A 27,836-nucleotide genomic window follows, 5' to 3' on the forward strand; every position below is an offset into this window, starting at 1 on the left:
TACTTCACTCAGCATAATACCCTCCAGTTCCATCCACGTTGAAGCAAATGGTGGGTATTTGTCATTTCTAATAGCTGAGTAATATTCCATTGTATACATAAACCACATCTTCTTTATCCATTCATCTTTCGTTGGACACCGAGGCTCCTTCCACAGTTTGGCTATAGTGGCCATTGCTGCTAGAAACATCGGGGTGCAGGTGTCCCGGCGTTTCATTGCATTTGTATCTTTGGGGTAAATCCCCAACAGTGCAATTGCTGGGTCGTAGGGCAGGTATATTTTTAACTGTTTGAGGAACCTCCACACAGTTTTCCAGAGTGGCTGCACCAGTTCACATTCCCACCAACAGTGTAAGAGGGTTCCCTTTTCTCCGCATCCTCTCCAACATTTGTTGTTTCCTGCCTTGTTAATTTTCCCCATTCTCACTGGTGTGAGGTGGTATCTCATTGTAGTTTTGATTTGTATTTCCCTGATGGCAAGTGATGCAGAGCATTTTCTCATATGCATGTTGGCCATGTCTATGTCTTCCTCTGTGAGATTTCTGTTCATGTCTTTTGCCCATTTCATGATTGGATTGTTTGTTTCTTTGGTGTTGAGTTTAATAAGTTCTTTATAGATCTTGGAAACTAGCCCTTTATCTGATATGTCATTTGCAAATATCTTCTCCCATTCTGTACTTTCTAAAGCACCCTAGAGTGACTTAATCTGTTTGGATTCCTTGGCTCTAAAAGATTAAGTGCCAAATGCAGGCGCTCCATATGAAGAGCTGGAAAACCCTCAGCTAGGTGGGCCTGGGAAGACCTCATAGAAGAGGTAGACCCAGAGGACAGCCAGCAAGAATCCAGCCAGTCTAAGATAAGGGGAAACAAGTGAGGAGATGGCGGGATGGGGGTGGGGTGCTGCCAGAGAAACTTTTCCAAGCCCCTTCCACATGTTCCTGTCACTATTGTAACAACTGACTACAATTGGAGGGGCTTAAAGCACACAAGATAATCTCACAGTTCTCAAGATCAGAAGTCTGAAATGGGTCTAAAGGGCTAAAATCCAGGGGTGGGTGGGTCTGTGATCCTGCTGGAAGTTCCAATGGAGAATCTGCCTGTGTTTCCCTTCTGGCTTCTAGAGATGCCATTGTTCCTTGGCTCTTGGCCCTTCTACCTCCAAAGCCAGCAGCCTCATCACATATCCTGACTCCTCCTTCCCTTATCACACCTGCTGCTCTGACTCTGACCCTCTTGTCTCCATCTTAGAAAGATCCTTGTGATTACACTGGGTCCACCAGATAATCCAGGTAATCTCCCCATCTCAAGATCCTTGATTTAATCATACTTGTGGAAATCCTCTTGCTATGTAAGGTAATGTATTTACAGGGTGCAGGAATTAAGACATAGACACCTTTGGGGGCATTATTCTGCCTGCCACACCTTCTGCTTCTGTTGAGAATTCCTAAGAGAGAGCTGGTGGGTTGGGATTCTGCTGAGGCATTGAGGACCTTGGTGCTATCGGCAGCTCAGAGGATGCACACTGTTAGTCCAAGGGCTAAATCTGCTGATATGCTTTGTTTGGTTCATATGGTACTTCAAAACTTAGGAGATTTCATATAGAAATCTAGATTTCAGACTTTTCTTGAAAAGTCAGAGGAGTCTGATAATGGTAAGTCAGAGGAGTCTGATAATGGTAAGCATAAGATAGAACGGAAAAGAAACCATCCCCATTAGAGAGATGTATTCTCTGGCAGAGACAGCATGGCATCCAGGCAAGAGGGGCCCGTTTGGCTACCCCCTCCTCAAAGGAGTCTTGGGGTCATGGGAGGTGCCTACCTAGATTCCACACCCTCTATCATAGACCATGCTCTGGGAACCCTGAATCCCTGGGCTCCCTCCCCTAAATAACCCAACCCCACTTCTAGGACTTCAAGGGCTCCTCCTGATGTCATCCTCTGAGAGTGACCTCACAAGTGGCATGCACCCCCCACCCATGGGCCTGAAAGATGGCCAAGGAGGGAGCCAGGGTGGGGAAACAAGGGATAGTCACTGGCCTGGCTCTCCTCATGCTGCCCAACTAAGCACGAATCTCAAGGAGTCCCAGAGTTTGAAGGAGCCCAAATTAAAGGTAGAACCATCAAGGTGAGGTATTAACAGTTTGTTGCTTGGTTTATAATTTCTACACACCTAGTCCTGCGGCCCCTGAGCCTCTGTGGGCACTGCTATGCAGGCCCTGTGACAGAAGGATGGCCTGTTCCTGGTGAATTGGGGTCCCCTTGCCCAGGATTCCTTTACTTCTGCCTCTGCCATTCACTTCCATAGGCCTTTAGATGTGTAAGCCTGGTGTCAGCAGCAGAAAGCCACTGATGGCCTTAGAATCATGTTTTATAATTATGCTTTGCAATCTCCCTGTGAGGCAGAGGGAGAGCATGATACATTTGAACTGAGGCCTTCCTCAGTGTATAAGCAAGCTCCCAGTGTGGGTCAGTTTCTTTTCTGGAGGACCCTCCCTCCTACTTATGCCTGCCTGCCCCATGCAGGATGCTTTCTAGAACATCCTCAGCAAATGAGGAGCTAGTCTTGTCACAATGCATGTCTTCACCTCGTGCCTTCTCGTGGAACCCCTTCCAGCGCTTCTGTACTGCCCTGGGCAGGGAAGGAAGGTGCTGAGGAGCAGATTTCAGGGCCAGGCTGTCTCACTGCACAGTCACATCTGGAGACAGCTCCGCTATTTATGCACCGCTCCATGACTCACAACTCCTGCCCACCCCCCCTACCCCCCCGCCCCACCGGCTTCCTCCAGGAACTATATTTGGATGATGGCTGCCTTTCTCCCAGAATGGGACACACCACACCCACTGGACGCAGTCCCAGGGTCAGGCCAGCCCTTGGTACTCAGCCTCTGTGCTTACTCTCTTATTGTCTGGGGTGAGGTGATCCAGACACGAGGACACCATCCATTCTGGGGGCCTTTATGATGACCTTCACCCAGGCCCTCATCAGAGCCCAGGTGTCAAACACTTCCAGGCACTCACTCCAGGAAATGGCTTTAGTATCTTAATGACAAGTCCTCCAGCCTGTCCCAAACTCATGGCTGGGGCTTTGTCAGTTAAGTGCTCACAGCTCTTCAAAGTCCTGCTTCCTTGTAGCTGCACCCAGAAACATGAGTTACTGATTCAAGGCAAGAAATAGTGGGGCACCTGGGTGGCTCAGTGGTTGAGCATCTCTGCCTTTGGTTCAGGTTATGATTCCAGGGTCTTGGGATTGAGTCCCACATCAGGCTCTCTGCAGGGAGCCTGCTTCTCCCTCTGCCTATGTCTCTGCCTCTCTCTATGTGTCACTCATGAATAAATAAAATCTTAAAAAAAAAAAAAGCAAGAAATAGCAAATAGAAACCAATCTGGCAGTTCCTCAAACATGGAGCTCTTGGTACAGCAATTCTACTCCTAGGTATGTAGGCAAGAGAAATTAAAATATAGCTCTACACAAAAACTTGTATACAAATATTCACAGTGGTATTGTTCATAATAGCCAAGATGTGGAAACAACCCAAATGTCCATCATTTGGTAAATGAAAAAATAAAATGTAGCATATCCATATGAATGAACAGAACATTCTTCAGTTATAAAGAGGAAGGAAGTACTGACACCTGCTACAACCTGGATGAGCCTTGAAAAGATAATGCTCCGAGAGAGAAGCTAGTCACAAAAGACCACATACTGCATGATTCCATTAATATGAAATGTCCAGAACAGGCAAATCCATAGGGACAGTAAGGAGAGTGGTGACTGCTGGGAGCAGGGGAGAGTGACTACTAACAGGCCACTGTATTAAGTGTGCTAATGGGTGTGAGGTTTCTTTTTAGGGCAATAAACATGCTCTGGGATTAGACAGTGGTGGTGACTGCACAGCTCTGTGAACAAACTAAAAGCCATTTTATTTTTTTTTAAGATTTGTTTGTTTATTTATTTATGAGAGAGAGAGAGAGAGAGAGAGAGAGAGAGAGAGAGAAGCAGTGACACAGGAGGAGGGAGAAGCAGGCTCCATGCTGGGAGCCTGACATGGGACTCGATCCCAGGACTCCAGGATCACTCCCTGGACCAACGGCAGGCACCAAACCGCTGAGCCACCCAGGGATCCCCTAAAAGCAATTTTAAATGCATGAATTGTATGGTATGTGATGTATCTCAATAAAGTTGTCAAAAAAGAAGAAAAATAATATGAGGTGAAGTTGAGGCACAGGCAAGTAACAAAGCAAATAACACTAGCGTTTTTTTTTTAAATATATTTTCTACCATCACTATGATCTATCCCATTATAGTCATAAAACCAATAAAGATTTGTACATCCTTGTTATAAAAAATTCAAGCGAAGATATGTAAAGAGAAGAGATATAAAGAGAAGTAAAATGCCCTGTAATTCCCCACCCCTCAGCAACAACTAGCATTTGATGTCCCGACTTTTAGGGTTTCTTCCTTATTTGCACTAAAGCGCACATGTAGAAACAGAACACAGGGTCTGGGCTCTGTCCTCAGGGGCTGTGACATGTCCCTAAGCCTCACTTCCCTATCTGGAAAATGAAGACCATAAAAACATCTCCCTGGCGTGAGGATTACACATCAGTTGGGTTAGCATAAAACTAGGCATGCCACGAGAGCCCCATAGAGAAGAGCCCAGTTGTTGCTGGTGGTGGTGGTGTTATTATGGTATTATTGTCTCCTGCATTCTTTTTTAGCAGCTGTGTGGCATTTTCGGATTTCTTTCTCTAAATGCATTAAAGTGTGAACAGAAATTGTTTTGTCTTGCCCTGATCTCTCTGCAGGGAGACATACTGTTCACTGGTATAGGGGCTCCCAGGTGACTGGGAAGGTCTCCCTAGAACAGTAGGCCACAGAAATAACTCCTGATATTCCTGTTTCAGAGCAATCCAACATACTGAGGGCTTCTTTTCAATGTGCAAATCTCTAAGTTCCCATGGGGTCTTTATCAGGGCAGAAACTGTGCCCATGACCACTGGCTCAGATTTCTCCTCCTTGTATGGGGAAGGCTGTGCTGCTTGGCCACGGTCCCTCCATCCCAGCTGGGACCATGGTTTAGCCACAAGATTAGCACAAACGGCTTTGGAAGGATTTGTTTGTTTATCTTTCTGGGTTTTGTTCTAGATACAAAAGCAACACAAGCCACATGCTTGTAGCTAAGAAAAATTAGAATACTGAAGAAATGTATATATGAGCTCCCCCCACACACACCATATAATCACAGCTGTCATCTAAGGAAGCCGCTAAATAGGAAGTTTTTCATTTATAGATCCTCGAGATGGGGTTATATTGCAAGTTTGGAAACAGAAGCTAAGAGCCAAACGGCCATGGCTAACATGTGGAGTTGGTGGAGTTCCTGGGGAACTCCACCAGGAAAGAGGGGGAGCAGAGCACTGAGTTCTGTGTGAGATGAAGGCCAGTAAGGAAGCCCCTGCTGGGGTGACCATCAGGACTGGGAAAAAGAGCTAAAAGCAGTTTTAGGTAAATTGCTGTGGAATGCAGGTATGTGTCTTCTGATAATTCCCAACTTTTTAAGAAAGTTCTGGCGTAAGTGGGCTTTGTGTTTTCATGGAAACTGAGGAACAAGATGAGTGTCAGGTTCGGAATGACATGGGGTAGACAAAGTCTGCGCATGCGTGCACACACACAGAAACACCCAGGGGAGCCCCAAAACTCTGACAGGCATGGACCAGAGCCAGGTTCCAGCTGCTACCAGAGGCCCCTGCTGACACTGAGTTATATGTAGAAAGCAGGAGGTAAAGGTTCTCCCAAATCCCAACCCTCAGGAATCAATGTTAATCGTTTGGGGAATGGTCTTTCAAGAGTTTTGCTAGGCATGTATGAATATATCTATTATTAATGAAATGAGCTTGTGCTTTACATATTGTTTTGCAACTTGCCCTTTTCCCTTTAATAACAAACCGTGTTAAACAAGCCTTTTGAGTCAAGAAATGTTGATCAATTTCACTTTTTAATGAATACTAAGTGTAAGTGTGTCTTATTTTATTTATCCCATCTTTTATCAACAGACATTAGGGTTGTTTTAATTTTTTTAAAGATTTTATTTACTTATTTATTCATGAGAGACACACATAGAGAGAGACAGACACATAGGCAAAAAAAGAAGCAGTCTCCATGCAGGGAGCCCGACGTGAGACTCGATCCCGGGACCCCAGAATCATGCCCTAGGCTGAAGGCAGACAATCACTGAGCCACCCAGGCATCCTGGGTTGTTTTAATTTTTCACTAACAGGAAAACATGCTGCAGTAACAGTCTCTTCCATATGCACATCATTGTACACTTGTGTGAGTTTTTCTGTAGGATACACTCCTAAAGTAGATTTAATGGGTCCACAGATGTGCACATTAAAAAAGTTAAGTGATAGGGCACCTGGGTGGCTCAGTCGGTTAAGCATCTGCCTTCAGCTCAGGTCATGATCCCAGGGTCTTGGGGTGGAGCCCTGTCCTGGTATCAAGCTCTGTGTCCTGCTCTCTGCTCAGCAGGGGACCTGCTTCTCCCTCTCCCTCTGCCTGCCGCTCCCCCTGCTTATGTATGCTATCATATAAATAAATAAATAAAATCTTAAAAAAATAAGTAAAAAGTTAAGTCATTGTTTATTCTTCTCTAAATACACTTAAACAACACTAAAGTTTCTGAATATACCAAATACTTTAGGGGTACTATTAATTACTTTGAGATCAAATAATAATGTCAGAGATTCTATTTTTCTTGTTGTCTTTGCACCAGATATGACCAAAGGCCATCATTCATTCATTCATTCACTCATCTGACCAACATTTGCTGAGTGTCCATTATGTGAGCATTTGCCAGGCATGTACCTCTCTGCTTACATTTATAGAACTAAGCAGTTATACTACTATTAATTCACTGCAAAAGCCTTTCAGGATTAAACAACGAATGCTCTGCAAGCTAAATAGAAACATAGGCACAAGTAACCAGGGAACACATGATATACTAAAGTCCTAGAGGAAAAGGAAATTATGAAGATAGAAGATGAAACTTTTGTGCTATGTGAACTCAGCTGTAGAAAATTGTGACATCTAAGTTTTGGTTCTTTCTATATAACATTATAAACTGTGCAAATCTTTTTATTTTTAAGATTTTATTTATTTGAGAGAGAGAGTGAGAGAGCACAAGCAGGATGGAGAGGGAGAAGCAAGCTCCCTGCTCAGGGAACCTGATGTGGGGCTCCATTCCAGAACCCTGGGATCATGACCTGAGCTGAATGCAGATGCTTAACCGACTGAGCCACCCAGGCGCCCCGACCATGCAAATCTTTCATTTAAAAAAATGAAGATTTGTAAAAGTAGCCCTCCCTGACCACACTTTGGCTGTGTTATGCCTAAGTACAGAGCTCTGCAAAGGATGGGAGTGGTTAGGAATTCTTCAGGGAGGGTTATATTTTTGTATAATTTGGCTTCAATTTACCACACTGACTAGATTCAAATCCCCTAGGCAGTTAAAATGACATAAGAAAAATATAAATAATGTATAAATAATAATGCTCTCCTGGGTGGGAGCCTGAGGGAGGCAGTGGTTTGAATCTCCATAACTGAGTCTTTTTGTAACCAAGTACTGAAGTACTCTATTAGCTCTGAGTACTTCTACATGCAATTTCTTGGGGGCTGGGGAACAGCTGCATCTTAATAGGAAATGTTTCATTAACCACGACAAAGCCTGGATTTAGAAATTTCAAAGCCCTGAAAACATTTTTATTGAAATCCCTATAAATCTTATGTGAACACAAGAGACCAAAAAAGTTTTTCCTGCGCAGCTTCAGATAGAAACTGACTCATCAACTCGCACAGTTTGCACACTGATGTGGCCACATCTGGATCAGGGGCCTTCAGAAAAACATCTCCAAAGATGGTGTGTATTTTTTTTTTAAGATTTTATTTATTTATTCATGAGAGACAGAGAGAGAGAGAGAGAGAGAGAGAGAGGCAGAGACACAGGCAGAGGTAGAAGAAGGCTCCATGCAAGGAGCCTGACGAGGGACTCAATCCCGGGTCTCCAGGATCAGGCCCTGGGCTGAAGGTGGCACTAAACCACTGAGCCACCTGGGCTGCCCTGGTGTGTATTTTTTTAGGTGGATTAAAAACCCTGTTGAAAAAAAACAAAACAAAACAAAACAAACCTTGTTGGTGGGGACACCTGGGTGGCTCAGCAATTGAGTTGAGCATTTGCCTTTGGCTCAGGGTGTGGTCCCAGGCCCAGGGGAATTGGGTATGGAGTCCTGCATTGGGCTCCTGTGAGGAACCTGCTTCTCCCTCTGCCTATGTTTCTGCCTCTCTGTGTGTGTTTCTCGTGAATAAATAAATAAAATCTTTTTTAAAAAACAACAAAAACAACTCTGGAGGCCAAGAGATTTATGGAGACCTTCAAGCAGAGCACTGAAACTCTCCTTTTTAACAGTGAGGATAGATGTACAAGTCGGGCAGTGAAAACCTTCCAATCACCATTTTAATTTCTTATTGTTTGTAACTAATGCTCAGGGTCACTTTATAACATTTGCCGCAGACTAACTTTTTTTTTTTTCTGGGTACATTTTACTCATCAACCTAGAGAGGTTGTGAGGTTTTACTGTTTTGCTAATGACTGGGTAACTGGGGATGCCTCCAGTGCTTGCACATGCTTGCAAAGGAGGCGGGAAAAGACTGATCACTCTGTGCCCTTCATACGGCAGATAGTGATGGTCACAGAGGGTAAAAACCCTGAATTCCTCTGCCAGCCAAGCAGGACTACAGAGGAGGACACGTTTATATCAGCTCAGGGCTGAAAATCAAGAATCCTGAGGGTGGGGCTCCTGGCTGGCTGTGGGTAAAGCATATGACTCTGATCTCTGGGTTGTGAGTTCAAGCCCTGCATTGGGTATAGAGAAAAGAAAAAGAGAAAAGGAAAGGAAAGGGAAAGGGAAAGGGACGAAACCTCTTTAAAAAAAAAAAAAAAAGAAACCCTGGGCACCTAGGTGGCTCAGTGGTTGAGCATCTGTCTTTGGCTCAGGGCATGGGGTCCTGGGATGGAGTCCTACATTGGGTTCCCTGCAGGCAGTGTGTTTCTCCCTCTGCCTATGTCTTTGCCTCTCTCTGTGCGTCTCTCATGAATAAATAAAATCTTTAAAAACAAAAAAACAAACAAAAAACAAACCGTGAATGAGAAGACTGCCATCAGTTTGATGACTTTCAGTCATTTATGCAAAGTGCCTTTACCAGTGAGTCAAGGAAAGAATGAACTGGTTTTAGAAAGGAAATTGTGAACAAAGAACTACACAGTCAGAGGAACGTTCGCCTGAAGGCCTTTTACAATTACATGTCCACAGATGAGGACATGATGATAAAGACAATGATACTGGATGACATTTTCCAAACATTTAACATGTGCCACATCATGTACTAAATAGATGGTCATTTAATCTTCATCCCTCCAGGAGGTGAGTGCTACTACTACTCCCGTTTCACAGAAGAGGAAACAGAGACTTGAAGAGGCCCAGGAACGCAACCAAATCGCATGGCTGGCCAGTCGTTCCAGGCCAGGTCCAGCCCAGAGCCCCCTGACCTGAGTATACAACAGTTTATTACGTTATTTTCTCTGCTTTTGCCCATGTTTGGAATTTTCCAAAATAAAAAATGAAAAATAAGTAAAAGAGGGGGGTCGTCCCATCAAGCTCTTAAAACAGAACAGCTCTTTCTGTTTTGACAGAAAATAGTCAGGTGAGAAGAGAAGCTGGTAAGCACCTATTCCATGGGTGGGGCATGCCTTGGACCCCCAGCCTCCAGCCTCATCTCACAGATAGGGGTCACAGGAATGCAGGCTCTAGTTAAAACGACTTGGGAACAGCTTGGCCAGCCAGGTCTGGTCCCTGCACTTCCTACCAACACAGCCTTCCCCCTCCTCAGCCTGGGAGTACTAGGCCTTCGGCCAGCCTGTCACCCCAAGAAGGTGGGGATTAACCTCAGATCAATGTGTGACTAAAAAAAAAAAAAAAAAAATGGAGAGGATGAACCAAATAAAATAAAGACGACAAATGCAGTGGAAGCAAAACTCAGGTGAGATGTTGAAGGCAGTATTTCCAAAGTGAAAGGAGAAAGAGGTTTCACAATCAGTCTATCTGGGGAATGTTGTCCTGCATGTATCCACCTCGCCTCCAGACTCCCAATGTCCAGTAACCTAAGGCCTCAGGATCATTTTCCAATGCAGAATTCCATGTGGATCCCACTTGTGCTGCCCCCAAGCCCTCATGGTCGAGGTGGCTGACTCTGATCCCAGCTGGGGGAGCCTGGGAGCATCCAGGCCTGGCCAACCGAGGACAGGGGTAGTGACCGGGACTCTGAAATTGTGCCCACTGAACCTGGATCCAGGGACCCACTGAGAAGGAAGGCGACAGGGAGAAAAGTGAGGCCTGGGGAGAGGCAGAGATGCTTCCTGGCAGCAGTGTGAGGGCCCTGATTAGGTCACACTGAGCATTACCTTTACCCTCGAGACTGTGAACATATAACTAGTTTGCAATAGGTTTCTGTAACCTGTAACCAAAGGGGAGTCTTGACTAATAATCCTATTTCGCTTTGTCTAGTGCTCCTTCCTTGAGCATGAGTGGCCCTGATAAACACCCATGGAGCCAGTGTCCCAAGGCAGGAGTTTACAGGCCAGGGCAAGGGGAAAATGTGGATACCTAGGCCCCATACTTGGAGATTCTGATTGGCTCAACCCAGGATGGGCCCAGGAATCTGTCCATTTAGTAAGTGCTCCAGGTGCTTGTGATTTGCCAGTTTGGGAGCCAGCTTGGATGCTGGCAGTTCTAAGGAACATGCTTTGGAAACAGCTCTCAGGAACACTTTTATGTGAGTTGCACAAACTTTCTCCATTGTCGGTTCCATTTCTGGGCATGTACTTTTACAAAATGTACCTTGGTCAAAAGACCTTTTGAGGAGCTCAGAATACCCACTGTGATGAAGGGGCACATTCAAGTCTCTGCATGGGTCTATGGGCTCTCAGAGCTCATTTTTCCAGATGCTATTTGGAGAATAAAAGTCACCTTCCAGTCATACCAGGAGTACACAAAAACAGGTGGTTCTAGGTGGGCCTGGAGGAATAACTGGGACCACAGCTCACATCCCTAAAATGCACCCAGGGCACCACGTCTTAGCTGGCAGGCTGCGTAATGCTACGTTTTTGGAAAGCTGCTTGGCAGCCTTGAAGTTCCCCTTCTCTGACCCAGTAATTCTATTTCTAGGACTTGGAGACTGGAAAATAATCAGAGGAGCATGCAAAAACTATACACAGGAGATGCTCATCACAGCCATGTCTCTGACAGCCAAACACTTCAGACAACCTATGTGTCTGTCAGCTGGAGACTGGTTCAACTAAGTACACAGCCTGTAAAAATCATGTTGCCTACATCAAGCCAAAAAGCTTCTGCACAGCAAAAGGGAATTAGCAACATGACCAGGTGACCTATGGAATGAGAGAAAATATTTGCAAACCATATATTTGATAAGGGGTTACTATTACTATCTAAAATATATAGGGAACTCATACAACCCAATACCAAAAACAAACAAACAAAACCCAATTTAAAAATGGGCCAAAGGCCTGAATAAGCATCTTTCCAAAAAAGATATTCAAATGTGAAAAGGTGCTCAACATTACTCATCAGAGAAATGCAAGTCAAGGCATAATGAACTGTCACCTCACGCCTGTTAGAATGGCTCTCATCAAAGACAAAAGGTACATGCTGACAAGGATGTGGAGAAAAGGGGACTCTTATGCACTGTTGATGGGAGTAAATACATAAAATGTGATTTATGTATATATAATAGAATATTATTCAGCCATAAAAAAAAGAAATCCTGCCACTTGCGACAACATGGATGAGAACTTGAGGGCATTATGCTGAATGAAGTTAAATCAGACAGAGTCATACATGTATCATGTATGTGGAATCTTTAAAAACCCCAAATTCAAAAAAAAAAAAAAAAAAAAAACCAAATTCATAGGAACAGAAAACAGATAGTGTTTGCCAGGGTACAAACTTCCAGTTATAAGATGAAAAAGTCCTGGGGGAAAAAAAAAAGAAAAAGTCCTGGGGAATGTAATATCCAGCATGGTGGTAACTATAGTTAACAATACTGCATTATATATTTGAAAGTTGCTAGAAGGCAGATTTTATTTATTTTATTTATTTATTTATTACTGAGACGGGGTTTTTATTTTTATTTATTTATTTTGTATATTTTGTTATTGGAGTTCAATTTGCCAACATATAGCATAACACCCAGTGCTCATCCCGTCAAGTGCCCCCCATCAGTGCCTGTCACCCAATCACCCCATTCCCCCACCCACCTCCCTTTCTCCTACCCCTTGTTCATTTCCCAGAGTTAGGTGTCTCTCATGTTGTGTCACCCTCACTGATATTTCCCACTCATTTTCTCTCCTTTCCCCTTTATTCTCGTTCACTATTTTTTATATTCCCCAAATGAATGAGACCGTATAATGTTTGTCCTTCTCCGACTGACTTACTTCACTCAGCATAATACCCTCCAGTTCCATCCACGTTGAAGCAAATGGTGGGTATTTGTCGTTTCTAATGGCTGAGTAATATTCCATTGTATACATATACCACAGCTTCTTTATAAATTCATCTAGAAAGCAGATTTTAAAAGTTCTAATGAAGAGCCAAATGTCCATCAATAGAGGAATGGATAAAGAAGATGTGGTGTATATGCACAATGGAATACCACTCGGCCATCAGAAAGAATGAAATCTTGCCATTTGCAATGACATGGATGGAGCTACAGGCTATTATGCTAAGTGAAATAAGCGAGTCAGAGAAAGACAAATACCATATGATCTCACTTATATGTGGGATTTAAGAAACAAAACAGATGAACATATGGGAAGGATAAAAAGAGAGAGAGGAAGAGGGAAACAAACCATAAGACTCTTAACAATAAAGAACAAACTGAAAAAATAAAAAAATAAAAATAATTAAAAAAAAAGAACAAACTGTGGGTTGATGGAGGGAGGTGGGTATGGGTTGGACTAGATGGAGAATGGGCATTAAGGAGAACACCTGATGTAATGAGCACTGGATGTTGTATGTAAGTGATGAATCACTGAATTCTACTACTAAAACCAATATATATAAAATATTGGTTTTAGTAGTAGAATATATAATAATATATAATATTACATAATATATTTATATATATATATATATTAACCAATTACAATGTAAATAAAAATTTGAAAAAAGAATAAATAAATAAATAAAAGTTCTCACCACACAAAAAAATTGCAACTATGTGAGGGGATGGATATGTCAACTAACTTTATTGTGGTAATCATTTTGTAATAATACATATATAAAATCACTACACTGTATCCCTTAAACTACATAAAGTTATATGTCAATTATATCTCAATAAAGCCAGGGGAAAAAAGTATATTGTGTTATTACCACCGTGCTCACAAAATAATAGTTACTGAGAATGCTGATATAAATATATACATATATATACATATATACATGCACAAATCCATACACTTATGCATGCATATGCATACATATACTCTGTAAACTGTTGATATACATGGATGTATACACATATATGCCATGTAATGCCAATTCCTTATTTTAAAATATCGACGTATCTATATCCATATATAAAACAATAGAAGGAAGTCCACCAAAATGTTAACAATGATTATCTCTAAGTAATTTCTAGTTTTTCTTTATAGTTCTATTTTCTAAATCAGAGAAAGTTATAAAATTAAGACATGTCCTTTAAAAATCATGTTTTCAGGGGCATCTGGGTGGCTCAGTTGGTTTAGGATCTGCCTTTGGCTCAGTCATGATCCTGGGGTCCTGGGATGGAGCCCCATATCGGGTGCCCTACTCAGTGCAGAGTTTACTTCTCCCTGTACTCCTCCCTCCCACTCATGCTCTCTGTCTTATGCTCTGCTCTCTCTCTCTCTCTCTCAAATAAGTAAATAAATAAATCTGGAGCACCTGAGTGGTTCAGTTGGTTAAGTATCTGCCTTTGGCTTAGGTCATGATCCTGGGGTCCTGGGACTGAGCCCACGTTGGGCTCCCTGCTCAGTGGGGAGCCTTTTTCTTCCTCTCCCTCTGCTTGATGCTCCCCCTGCTTGTGCTCTCTATGTCAAATAAATAAATTAATAAATTTAATAAATAAATAATCTTTTAAAAAATCGTGTTTTCAGATAATTATTAATAAATTAAAATGCTTCTGGTGTAACATCAAATGGAAATACAGAATAAAAACATATTCAACATGGTACTAATTAGTTTTTTAAATTTTATATATATATAAAATATGTATACAAAAAATTCTTTAAAGATTTTATTTATTTATTCATGAGAGACACAGAGAGAGAGAGAATGAGAGGCAGAGACACAGGCAGTGAGAGAAGCAGGCTCCATGCAGGGAGCCTGATGTGGGACTCGATCCCAGGTCTCCAGAATCACACTCTGGGCTGAAGGTAGGTGCTAAACCGCTGAGCCACCCAGGGATCCCATATGTATACCTAATTTTTAAAAATTTTTTATTTATTTATGATAGTCACAGAGAGAGAAAGGGAGAGAGGCAGAGACATAGGCAGAGGGAGAGGCAGGCTCCATGCACCGGGAGCCTGACGTGGGACTCGATCCCGGGTCTCCAGGATCGCGCCCTGGGCCAAAGGCAGGCGCCAAACCGCTGCGCCACCCAGGGATCCCCTGTATACCTAATTTTATGTGGATCTATACATCAAGGAAAATACTAAAAACTGTTAGGCCTGTGTAGCAGGATTATAAGTAACTATATTCTTCATCTCACTTGTGTACCTTTTCCAAACTTTCTACAATAAAATTGTGTTAACATCTTGAGTCTGAGGGCACCTGGGTGGCTCAGTGGTTGAGTGTTTGCCTTTGGCTCAGGTTGTGATCCTAGGGTCCTGGGATCAAGTCCCTCACTGGGCTCTCCTTGCAGGGTGCGTGCTTCTCTCTCTGCCTATGCCTTTGCCTCTCTCTCTGTGTCTCTCACGAATAAATAAATAAAATCTTAAAAAAAAACAACAACAACATTTCAAGTCTGAAGGAAAACCCGGTCGATTGCAATTGTAAACCATGGTCCCTAGGAAAACCATCTTCCCTGCAGTGCTCTGGTCCCTAGGAGCCCCTTCTAGCTGCTATGTTTTGTGCGGTCATGAGAACTAACTACAGTACGGCTTCTTCTGAGCCCTACAGCCCAGGATGAGCACCTTTCAGCAGCGCCCCATTCACACAGGCCAGAGGAACAGCAAGCATCTCAACAGCATTGATAATCATTTCAATAACGACTCACTGAGCTCACTCACTGAGCTTTCCCTATGTGCCCAGCCCCACACTCTGTGCTTTGCAAGCATCACCTCCAGTCTGTCTAATTTCAAAACCCAAACTCTTACCAGTGGTCAGGCTGTGCTAAGGAAGAAGACTTTAAGGAATATCTTTGTGGTAAGTCTGTTTCTGAGGAGCACATCTGGTATGCCCAGAACCTTCTTTCCAATCCTTTTATGTAAGAATAATGTTAAATTTTTACTTTGGCTTATACATATTGTTCCCAGAGGTCATTTTCATAAATAACATATCCCACTGCTCTTCTTGTTTTTCTTCTACTTACCTTTTCTTCCGATGGGTAAAAGCCAATTGCTCTCATGACAAAAGGAAGCTCTGACAGGCAAATGTGTTCCGACACCTTTCTGGTCTCCATTGTATCAATACCTTGACTACGGAGCTGAGAATAGTAAAAATAGTCTTCCAGCTCCTACGTGGAAATAAAATGGAAACACAACACACATCTTGGCTAAAGTCAAAATATCCATTAGGACTCCAAGGACATTTTCTAGAAAGTACATTTTGAGCTCAGTGGAGAAAAGAGCTTTAGAAAAAAGTGAGAAGGTTCACCCTCAGGCACATTTGTTTTACAAACCTAAATAGATGTTACCAGGAAGTGTTTACTCTGAGGACAATTACCCTGTAGAATTTTCCTTCCCTGCCACCAGCCACCAGACCATAGAATGGGGTCAAGTCTTCACCCCCAAGAGAGACTGCTGCCTCCAGGGCACTAGAACAATAATAGAAACATCACTGTTAGAAGGCGCTCACCCGTAAGTGCAGGTCAGCCAGCATCTGCCTGGCACCACAGACCTCTGTAGGGTATTATGGCACCCACACAATTAGGGTCTCTATAAACCAGTTAGAAAAATCTCCAAAATGAAGCTGAAAATGAAAAATTCAATTTCCATGTGGAATCTGGTGGTATAGGGCACCTGCCTTAATGAAGGGATACACACTCACTGATGACAGGGCAGGAGATTCACAATTTGTCTGCAGTCTTTGGGGAGCACAGCTCTCCAGGGGGAGGGAAGGAGGGCTCCTGTGCGCTGAAATCACAGGCCTCCCCAGCGGACCAGCTTCACTCGTAACGTGAGATCTGCATATGACCGGAGCCAAAAACCAGGATAAGAGCAGGTACGCTGCCAACACTAATTGCTTCCATAAAAACTCGGGAGGCCACAAGGGACCCATGCCAGTCAGATAAAAATAACCCTCTGCTCTCTAACATGGGGTCAGGCTTCCTAAAAATAGGCACTATAAATGGTAAGAAAACCTACTTTTTTATGAGACTGACTTTGCCCCATAGAAACACAAATAACACGAAATCATCGGTAATAATCCACTAACTGGATTTCTGCTAATCTGGCCATTAGTTTCTTTGTGGGGTTATTAAAACACATGTCAGTATAGACCACAGTGGGGAAGTGGTTAAGTATCCAGAACCTGGAGTCAAAGGGACATGCTTGTGAGTCTTGGCTCTGCCACTTGCAAGCAGTGTGATCACCGGCAAGGAACAACCTCCCTGGGTTCCAGTTTCCTCATCTGCAGAATGGGAGTAATTAATTATAGGTTTGCCTCACAGGGCTGTTATGGAAATGGAGTGAAGCCATATAAAGGGTTTGACACGAAGACCTCTGTTCTCCCCTGGGGCGAGTGTTAAGGTGTGCTGTTGAATCAGACAGACCTGGATGTAAATCTCAGCCCCACCACTTACTCCAGTGCTTAAGAGGATCATTAAACACCTGGGAGCTAGTTTCTAGACATATGGGAATATTGTGTGGGGATACCAGCAGTCCCTGACTCACAGGGTGGCTGTGAGGATGAAATCAGACAATGCATGGAAAGCGGTCAGCACAGAGCCTGGCCCAGAGAAGGCTCAGGATGAGGCAGTTAGGCAGTTACCTTTCTGTTGGACTTCATATCAGTATACACCTATACCTCTCTTCAAAGAGTCAGCCACAAAATTGTCTTGGCCCTCTTGTCAGGGCCTTGCATAAGCCAGCTCTGTTAGGGTCTGGGAAGCTAGTGTGTTCTCCAGGTGGGCTTGAGGCCCCTCTCCAGGAGGGCCCACGCTTTACCCAGCTCTCAGCTCTGATATTAGCCATAAGGCAGGTGTCTAGTTCAGAGGACTCCCTCTCTGTGGCCTCCAGGCCTTGCCCAGGCCCAGTCCCAGCAGGCTCTGTGGGAGGCTACATTTAGCCATGCAGCTCTGGAACAAGGCTAGGTAAAGGCCAAAAGTGATATAGAGGAGCCTGTCACCACCAGGAGTGCCTGGGAAAGACTCATAAGAGCTCTGGATGCTCTGGGAACAGCTCTCTGGTGGTCAGGTCTGTACTACATCTCCTGCTTCCTAGCCACTGTCAACCGTCCTGAGAGAGCCGAAGGGACAGTTCTGGGGTCGTCCGACCAGAGCTGAGGAAAGAGATCTTCTCTCTCTGTGGTAAGAGCTCCAGTTTGTGAAATCTGAGGACTGTCAGTGGTCATGTTCACACTGAGAACCGAACCTTTGTACAGAGAATGAAGCCAATAGCAGAGCCGGGCAGAGAGCGAATGCCAAGAGCACGGAGTGTACACCGTCCCTGCTCTTCCTGCAGTGTGGTTACCTGAGATGCCCATGACTGTCTCATAAATTCCCCATTGTGCTTAAGCGGGGTTTCTAATGCTTACAGCAAAAAGAGTGGGGTCATTAGGGCACAAAGGAGAAGTACATTTATTGAAAACCTATTGTGTGCCAAGATATCCATACAGTGCTTCCGGGAAATGAGCTCAATCAGGAGAAGCATTGAGTACTGTAACACAGAGTAAGTGCTTAGCAAGTGCTTCCTAGGGGCTGGAGGCAGTGGGGAGGAACAGCAATGGTGGTAATCTTTACTCTCAAAACAGTGATGATATTCCTACTTAACAGACGGAGAAACTGAGACTCAGAAGTTAAGGGACTAGCCTGAAGTCATACAATAGGCAGGCAGGAAATGTGGTATTTGAACTTGGGTCTTATCTGCTCTCGTCTGAGCATGGTGGCAGGACTACAGGTGGCTGTGAGATTGAGCATCAGAAAGTAATGGGGGAGGGGCACCTGGGTGGCTCAGTGGTTGAGCGTCTGCCTTTGGCTCAGATCATGATCCCAGGGTCCTGGGATCAATTCCAGCATCGGGCTCCCTATAGGGAGCCCACTTCTCCCTCTACCTATGTCTCTGCATCTCTCTCTGTGTCTCTAATGAATACATAATCTCTTTTAAAAAAGAAAGTAATGGGGGATTTAAAAACAGGAGAAGAGGGGCATACCAGCCAAGATGGGGTAAAGGCTGAGTGTATGTGGAATGAACCCTAGGACAAGATGCAAGGGAGGGAGGGGCGTGCCAGGGAGAAAGTCAATGTGCTGCAGCGAGCGTACCTGGGCCCAGGAGTACATGGATGAAAATCCTGGGAACATGAGAGAATTCAGCATCTTTTTTTTTTTTTTTTTTAAAGAATTCAGCATCTTAATTTCACCCTGCGACTCGCCATAGGTAGACCAGCAGGGAATTTTGTTTGTTTACTTGTTTAGGGTTGTTACATTTCTTTCCATTACTGAAGCACTGAACACGAGAAGCAGCAATGAAGTGCTAATTAGTTTATAATGATCCTTTGTCCCCACAACAGATTAAATTGAAATTCTTAGAAGCCTGGACTCTGGCCAGGCACAGGAAAGCCACTGGAAAGCAGGTACCTTTTTTTTTTCCTTTAATCTCTACCATAATTATCGAGAAGAGGACAAAAATCAAAAGGAGATTTTGTCCTGTCACCAGGGTGTTGCCTGTTCCTGCTGTTCCAGGTAATAGACAGGCTGTCAAGGAATCAAGCAGCTCATTCTGGGTGCACAATTGGGAAGTGCTTTTCAATGTGAGAGCTCACCTCCAGTTTCTAAAGTCCCAAATTCCCAAGATCTGCTCTTTGAGCTGAAGGCAGAGGTGAAGGTCAGAGTTGTAACTGCAGCCTGAAACCAGTGTGGATCCAAAGCAGATTTACCTGGCTGTTTTTGCTCATATTCTGGTTAAGAGAAGCTTCCATGTCTGCTGTAAGAGAGACGTGCACTTGGCACATGAATTAAAGGATTCTTTAAGAAGGAAGGTGCCTTTGAGCTGTCTGTGCCCAGCTCTTGAACATGACTCTGCCTGAAAGGCAGGGGCTGGGAGAAGGGCTCAGGGATGGCAACTGGCTCTGCCCTGTGGCAGCTCACTGAATTCCAGTAGATGAGAGAATTGCTGTAGCACTTGCCCCCTTTCCTAGTAAAGCTCTTTAATAAGAGAATATAAGAGAGAAAATAGTTCATGTACTGAGCCCCTAGCTCTGTGCTATTCAATCTTTACAAGGATCCTCTAAGAGTCCCCATTTTTATCCTCCTTTCCCCCCATTTCACAGACAAGGATTCTGAATATCAGAGATGTTAAGAAACATGCCTGAGGACTCACAGTCAGCAGAAAGTAGGCCCCACAGTCAAACCCATGCCTCTTGGACCTCAAAGTCTGAGGATTTCCCAACGCTCGACCCTGGACCTCTCCAGCCTCACCCAAAGCAGAGGGTCTCACAGCTCAGGGCTGGTGGGTCAGAAAAGCAGACTGGAAACCATGTTTCATATAATACTCTTATGCTTGCTGTTACCCATGCTTCAGAGATTTGGGCAAGCTCTTTCTAGCTGGTGTGAATTTGCAGATGACAGAGCAGGAAGTATTTCAGGGGCCTCACGAGAATGAGGTGGAATCACACTGCCTTCACTGCAAATTCCATCAGTCCCTGAAGCAGAATAATAACCTTTCGTCCGGGGACGCCTGGGTGGCTCAGTGGTTGAGCATCTGCCTTCGGCTCAGGGCGTGATCCTGGGGTCCTGGATAAAGTCCTGCATCAGGCTTCTGGCAGAAAGCCTGCTTCTCCCTCTGCCTATGTCTCTGCCTCTCTCTCTGTGTCTCTCATGAATAAATAAATAATCTTAAAAAAAAATAACCTTTCATCCGCACATGAACATAGACATGTCACAGGGAGCAACCTGAAGGCCAGGCCTGCTGTTGTTGGTTAAAAAAAGAGGGTCTGGGGATCCCTGGGTGGCGCAGCGGTTTGGCGCCTGCCTTTGGCCCAGGGCGCGATCCTGGAGACCCGGGATCGAATCCCACGTCGGGCTCCCGGTGCATGGAGCCTGCTTCTCCCTCTGCCTGTGTCTCTGCCTCTCTGTCTCTCTCTGTGTGACTATCATGAATAAATAAATAAAATCTTAAAAAAAAAAAAAAAAAAAAAAGAGGGTCTGCACTTGACCTTCTGTGCAGGGCTGAGCTTCTCACTCATCACATACCTTACATTGACTTCCCACTGCACCACCGACCGATCCTGTCCTCCAGCCGTGAAGGCATAGCAGCCGTCGTAGGAAAGGGCCATTCCTGCCACCCCACTTGGGTGGCATACGATAGCAGATGTTTTATGTGGATTGCCATCAACTGGTAAGATCTGAAGTCCAACCTGGAGGGGAACATGTAATTGGAAATTCAGAGTCAGAAAACTGGGCCCCAGGTTAGGGCCTGGCATGTTTACATGTCAGTTCCAGTGCTGTTTCCTGGAAACACCTGTGCATCTGGAACTACCTGTGTGTGTGAGAGATCCATTTCACATGGCCTGGGCTTCACAGACACTGACCCCTGTGGGGTGGGCCCCGAAGAGAGAGATGCCAGGTTCTGGTAGAGACACAGGAAGTAAGCTTTCACCTGTCTTTACATCCAAGGTTTTCCAGAATAATTTGGAATCCTATGATTTTATGCTTTTCAATATTATTATTGAAAGATTATTAACTGTAGAATGAAGTGTAACTAGTTGCATGTCTTTATAAGATTTTTCCATGTAGGGGTGCTGGGGTGGCTCAGTGAGTTAAGCATTTGCCTTTGGCTCAGGCCCAGGGTCCTGGGATTGAGCCCCACATGGAGTTGCGGGGGGGGTGTCTCTGCTCAGCGGGGAATCTGCTTCTCCCTCTGCCCCTCATCCTGCTCACATGCTCTCTCTCTCTCTTTCAAATAAATAAAATTTTTAAAAAAAGATTTTTCCATATAAATAAATCAGAAGGAAAAAAATCCTTTGCTGTCTTCATGGGAGTACAAAAAAATTCAGTAACTCTACTCCGAAATGCTTCCTAAGACCCAATTTTCACTTATTTATGGCAATTTTCAGTATCACTATTCACGGGGACAGAAGTAGCTAGGCTTGGCTATGACACCCAGCATCCTTGAGTCTTATCCTACTTGGAGCTGACTGCTACTCAAAACACACAGAGTCATCTCACAGAGGCAGAGAGCAAAGGCTGATACCTTGTCTCTGTTAATAAACACCATGTAGCGTTTCTGCAGTTCCAAAGTGGTTTTCACTGGAAGGATTTGTATCTGCTCAATGGGAGAACCAAACACTGGCCCAAGAAGTGTCTTTCTGCAGGAGGAAAAAAAGAAACACTTTTTTTAATTATTATTATTCCACAAATCTGAAGTAGGTTTCATGACTAGCTACCTTTCATAATACCATGCACATGTTGCATTCCCAATTTCCTGTCCTGTCACTCAGGTAGGAACCTCTCTCTCAACCTCTGCTAACAGCTGCCATAAATAAGGGGCAACAGCTCCAAACAGTAAATGCTCCAGGGAAAGTCTGATTGTGAAGAATGCTTTTCGTGGTGGAGGCTTTGACTTTCCTCCTCGACAGCTGAGTAAAGAGAACATTATGCCTCAAGAATGTGTACAGGAACAAGGGACAAAAAAACGTGGTGAGGAAGTGACATGCATTGGCAGGACGTAGGAAAACACCCCTTTCCCGGCAGCAGGTCAAGAGAGCGGAATGAGGTGCCATCCATGGCTCCAGACACCTGACATTCAGGTCCAAGTGCAACACACAGACTTTCAAAACACTGTCCTGTCCAGGAAGCAAATGGTCGTGAATCATACCCCAGCAATAGTCAGACTTCTTTAATCTGATCCAAGGTGAGGTTATGGGACATTACCCTAAGCCCAGAGCAATACCTTCCCTAAAGCTAGCAAAACAGGAGCTTCAGGACAGAAGGCAGGGAGACATGGCTAGGGGCAGACTCTGGTTTGAAACCCAGCTTGGACCCTTAAAGAGGGGCAAGGCTGCAGTGAATGTGGAACTGCCACACACTGCTGGTGGCAACGTGAGCCTGTGGCACTGCTTTGGGAAATAGTCTGGCGGCTTCTCAAATGGTTAAACAGAGTTACTGTGTGACCTGGCTATTCCATGATGAGGTCTCTGCACAGAAACCTACACACAGATGTTCACAACAGCCCCAAACAGAGATGCCAGAAATGTCTGACAACGGGTGAATGGATAAAGAGGGTATGTCTCTACAATGGACTATGACCTGGCCATAAAAAAGGAATGAAAAACTGACACACACTAGACCTAGGGACTAACTCTGAAGACATCCTGCTGAGTGAAAGAAGCCAGACACAAAAAAGTCACATATCCTATGATTCCACTTACATGAAATATCCAGAATAGACAAATCCACAGAGATAGAACAGAGCTGGGTGGTTGCCAAGGGTGGGGCAGGAGTGGGGGGAAGGGGAGTGACTGCCAATGGGTTTGGGGGGGTTGTTTGAGGTGATGGAAATATTCTTGAATCAGGTAGTGGTGATGGTTGCACAACTTGATGAATATAGTAAAAGCCATGGGAATGTGGTAAATTTATGATATGTAAATTATATCTTAATTTACATTATAAAACAGAAAAAGCCACCCCCCCAAAAAAAAGTCAAAATAGTCTGCCTACCTCAGGAGACCGTGGGAAACATTAGGTAGGCTAATAAACAGCACACAGAACCATTTCTGGCACATAGTAGGAGCCATGTAACTGTCACATAGCATTGTTAAACATGTATCCAACAATTTCATAAAGCTATTATCTTTTGTTTCTCATTGAACAAGTAGTACATATTCATTGTGAACAATTTCACACATGTAGACATGCATAAGATAGATAACCTACCTAGATCCCCACATTGCTGCACCCTTTATCCCCAGATAATTGTGGGTAACAGTTTGGTGTCTAGGACTCGAGAATTTCTTTTGTATATTCTAACCTAGATAATTATAGTTTTAGGTGAAAATTAGATAAATTAGGGCACCTGGTGGCTCAGTCAGTTAAGTGTCTGCCTTTCTTTGGCTCAGGTCATGATCCTGGAATCCTGGGATCCAGTCCTACATTGGATTCCCTGCTCAGCAGGGAGTCTGCTTCTCTCTCTCCCTCTGCCCCTCTTCCGATCCTGCTCACTCTCTCGTTCTCTCTCTCAAATAAACAAAATCTTTTAAAAATTAGATAAATTATAGAAATGTAATTTTATATGAAAATATATTATGTCCTAGAGATATTCCCACATTACACACAGGAGCTTACTTTTTCTTTTCTAAAAGCAGCATCATGTTTCAGTGTAGTACTAAGCCATCATTTAACTAATCCCCTATTAATGGACATCTGGCTTGTTTCCATTTTTGAAAATATTTTCGAGCAAGACATCCTTTTACTTACGTCTTGGCATACTGTGTGAGGACGTCTGTGGGCTACATTCCTAGACGTCAGAGGACATGATCCAATTTAGCAGGGAGGAGCAAATTGCTCTCCCAAAAGGGACTCCCCAGTTTCCATGTCCTCCTAGCAGCCAGTGAGAGTACCTGCCCACTTATACCTTTGCCAGCATTGTGCCATGTCAATCATTTTTATTTTGCTAATCTGACTCGTGAAAGACGATGTCTTGTTTTCATTTGCATCTCTGATACACTAGTGAACATCTGCTCATAGGTTTATTGGCTTTTTCCTGTGAGCTATCTTTTCAAGTTCTAAATATTTTAAGTGCATTTTAAAATTGTTTTGGATTTATCATGAAAATGCAATTCCTTCCCAGCTAAGCTACAGTTATGAGGCTTTGTTATTCCTACAACTTAAAAGATGCTTTATGCAAAGGAGCTTTACTTGGGAATGATGGAGATGTTCTGGAACTAGATACAGGTGTTGATTGCTTAACATTGTTAATGCATTAAATGCCACTGATCTGTTGACTTTAAAATGATTAGTGTTTTTTAAAAAGATTTTAGTTATTTATTTGAGAGAGAGAGAGTGCATGGGTGGAGAGGCAGAGGGACAGGGAGAAAGAAAATCTCAAGCAGCCTCCTTACTGAGTGCAGAGAGCCCCTTGCATGACTCGATCCCACAATCTCAAAATCAAGAGTCAGATACCTAACCAACAGAACCACCCAGGTTCTTCTAAAATGATTAGTTTTTATGTTATCAAATTTCACTTTGATAAATTATTTTTTAAGATTTTATTTATTTATTCATGAGAGACACACAGAGAGAGAGGGGCACAAACACAGGCAGAGGGAGAAGCAGGCTTCGTGCAGGGAGCCCGATATGGGAACTCGATCCCGGGTCTCCAGGATCACACCCCGGGCCGAAGGTGGTGTTAAACCGCTGAGCCACCCGGGCTGCCCCGATAAATTATTTTTTTAAAGACACTTTATGAAAAAAAAACTTTTAATGAAAATAAAAAGATGCCTTATGCTAATTTCCAATTGTCAGTGGCAGAAGCTCTAAACTGTGTGGCTCGAAGTCCCTGCTTAGTAACTGTCAGCAGGAATTTAGAGCCTGGGTGGGCCCTCCATCCCCAATGTAGGATGAACTCAGATTTACTCAGGACTTGCATATGGTGAACTCAGATTTATTCAGGACTTGGATATGGAATATACCATGTCCAAAAAGTTTGTGCCCATTAAAGATGATGTACGAAGATTCTGAGATCTTCCTAAAATTTCTTTTCTACCCATTTCTTTCAAATGCCTCCTTCCCAGTGTCTTAATATTTTTTATTTTTATTTTTATTTTTTTAACATTTTATTTATTTATTCATGAGAGACACACAGAGAGAGGCAGAGACACAGGCAGAGGGAGAAGCAGGTTCCATGCAAGGAGCCCGATGTGGGACTCGATCCCGGGTCTCCAGGATCACACCCTGGGCTGCAGGCAGCGCTAAACCGCTGAGCCACCGGGGCTGCCCTGTCTTAATATTTTTTTAAAAAATTGTGCTGGATTTCTCTCCTGTTCCTGACACATGACATGGCATTTCATAGTCATTTTTCCTTGTACCCTTCTGGGAACAAATGTTTTTAAAAAGAAGAAGATGATGACCATCTTGGGTGATCCTGGCCTCCGAGGATCTATCTTCCTGAGAGACATTTCCAAACGCTGATCATTCTCAAGCATGGGGCCAGCTGCCATTGGCTTCTTATTTCCTTCTCTCAGGTGAGGTCACTAATGCATTCTCACCTCTGTTTCTCTAGCCTCAGTACCTTCAAGGCAGCCAAACCACAGGCAGAATGGGGATGCGCTCTAGGGCTGACTGACCCCATAGCCAGGGCTGCACCAGGGTCCAGCGGTGTCATGTGGAGGACAGAGTCAGGACTAGGCTCAAGGGTTAAGTGCCACCTTATCCTGAGCAGCAAGTTCTGTCACCTCTCTGAGCCTCAGTGGGACACTACTTGGGGGTGGGGGTGGGGTTGTTGAAGATGAATGCAGAGCCCTGGTGCAGGAATGGTGCACCCTAATCTGTATCTATCATGGGGAGCAAACCCTGGGGGCCCCAGGCCTAGCAGCACAAGGGCCAACCATAGACACAGACCTATTTCAGGATGGAGGAGCTGCTGCTCTGAGATGCTGAGCTTTGGGTGCCCTGGGCTTGGTCCTTTGGTGCACCTCTACACGCTTTTCCCCTCTAGAATTTTCTCTTCTCTCATAGCTTTATTATTCTTTTTTTAAGATTTTATTTATTTGTTCATGAGAGACACAGGAGACACACAGAGAGAAGCAGAGACATAGGTAGAGGGAGAAGCAGGCTCCCCACAGGGAGCCCAATGCAGGGCTCAATCCCAGGACCCTGGGATCACACCCTGAGCCCAGGCAGATGCTCAACCACTGAGCCACCTAAGTGCTCCTCTCTCATGGCTTTAAAACACCGTGTGCTCCTGGCCTCAAATGTGGACCTCCAGCCCAGCCTCTCCCGCGAACTACCAAGATGCAAATTCATGGCATCAGGAACATTGCTGTTTTCATCCCTACCTTCAGCACCTCGGACAGAACCTGGCTCAGGTAGGGGCTGGGTAAATACTTAGTGAGTGAACACATGAATGCCATCAGGTAAACTTAAAACTCCTTTAGGAACCAAAAATAAGGAAAATTGCACAAGTAGGGGCACCTGGTTGGCGGTTGAGTTTGAGCCCCACAATGGGTATGGAGATTACTTTAAAAAATAATCCTTTTTTAAAAAACTGCATGATTGGTAGTCTTCAAGTGAAAATATATTTTTGGCGCACCTAGGTTGCTCAGTGGTGAGTGTCTGCCTTTGGCTCAGGTCATGATCTGGGGTCCTGGGATCGTCCCACATCAGGCTCCCCACAGGGGAGCCTCCCTCTCCCTCTGTTTATGTTTCTGCCTCTCTCTGTATGTCTCTCATGAATAAATAAAATATTTTTTAAAAAAGAAAGAAAATATATTTTTTTATCCATAGGGAAAGACAGGAGAGTTTATAAAGTGTCAGTAACTTTCCAGGTTCCTTCACTGAGCCTTAGGCACTAAGCTCTGGGTTCCTCATCTCCATGCAATGTTGGGCTCAGAAGCAAGGGCTCTGGATTTGTATCCTGCCTCTGGCAACTTCCCAGCCATGTGACCCTGGGGGAGAATTACTCAACTTTTCTGTGCCTTGGTTTCCTCCTCTGCATAGTGAGTGATAGCAAAGGTAGCCAAGCTGCTCGCAGGTCTGTAAGTTGGAACTTAAAATAAACAAGGGGTGGAGAAAGTGATTTATGCATCACATCAGCAGGAAGCTCCTCTTGCTTACCTGCACATTTTTGTGATAGAATTAAAAAGTTTCACTTTGTAGCCACTGTTGCAAACGAGCAGGAAGAGTTCCTTGGTGAGTGGTGGGTACCAGACCATACAGGTGGGATAGTTGCCCTGGTCGGTTCGGTGAATGTCCAAGACTTCCAGGTTGTCTTTGCGGCTCCTAAGAAGATTATACTCAATCTGCAGAGGAGCCCAGATAGACACACATGAGGACTGAGCCAAATGAAGTCAGTCAATAGTCCTATTCTGGGAGAGACAGCATTGGTCCTCCTAAGACTTGCTTAGACCCTCACTCCTAATAAGCTGCCATTATGGCGCATTCCTTCTGAGCAAAGACAATGAGCTAAGTGCTCTAAAAACATGATGCCGCTTAATACTCATGCCTGCCCTGCCAAGTCATACTGTTGTATGACAGATTAGAAACCAGATGTTCAGAGAGGTTTCTAATTTACAGATTAGAAAACAGATGTTCAGAGAGGTTCAGTGGCTTGCCCAAGGCCACAGAGCTAAGAAGTAG

General features: G+C 44.2%; 1 protein-coding gene across 1 annotated transcript in view; it reads right to left on the minus strand.

Moving 5' to 3' along the window:
* The window catches only part of CFAP251 (cilia and flagella associated protein 251), a 68,256-nt gene that overhangs the window by 7,036 nt on the left and 33,384 nt on the right, over positions 1-27,836 (minus strand). Inside the window, exons 16-20 of the mRNA XM_035706674.2 lie at positions 27,315-27,499; positions 21,736-21,850; positions 20,736-20,899; positions 16,052-16,142; positions 15,699-15,842 (exon numbers count right to left, since the gene is read on the minus strand). Coding sequence (XP_035562567.1) covers positions 15,699-15,842; positions 16,052-16,142; positions 20,736-20,899; positions 21,736-21,850; positions 27,315-27,499 — 699 coding nt within the window. The remainder of the gene's footprint in view (positions 1-15,698; positions 15,843-16,051; positions 16,143-20,735; positions 20,900-21,735; positions 21,851-27,314; positions 27,500-27,836) is intronic.

Source organism: Canis lupus, chromosome 26 (genome assembly GCF_003254725.2).
Source record: "Canis lupus dingo isolate Sandy chromosome 26, ASM325472v2, whole genome shotgun sequence".
Lineage (NCBI taxonomy): Eukaryota > Metazoa > Chordata > Mammalia > Carnivora > Canidae > Canis > Canis lupus.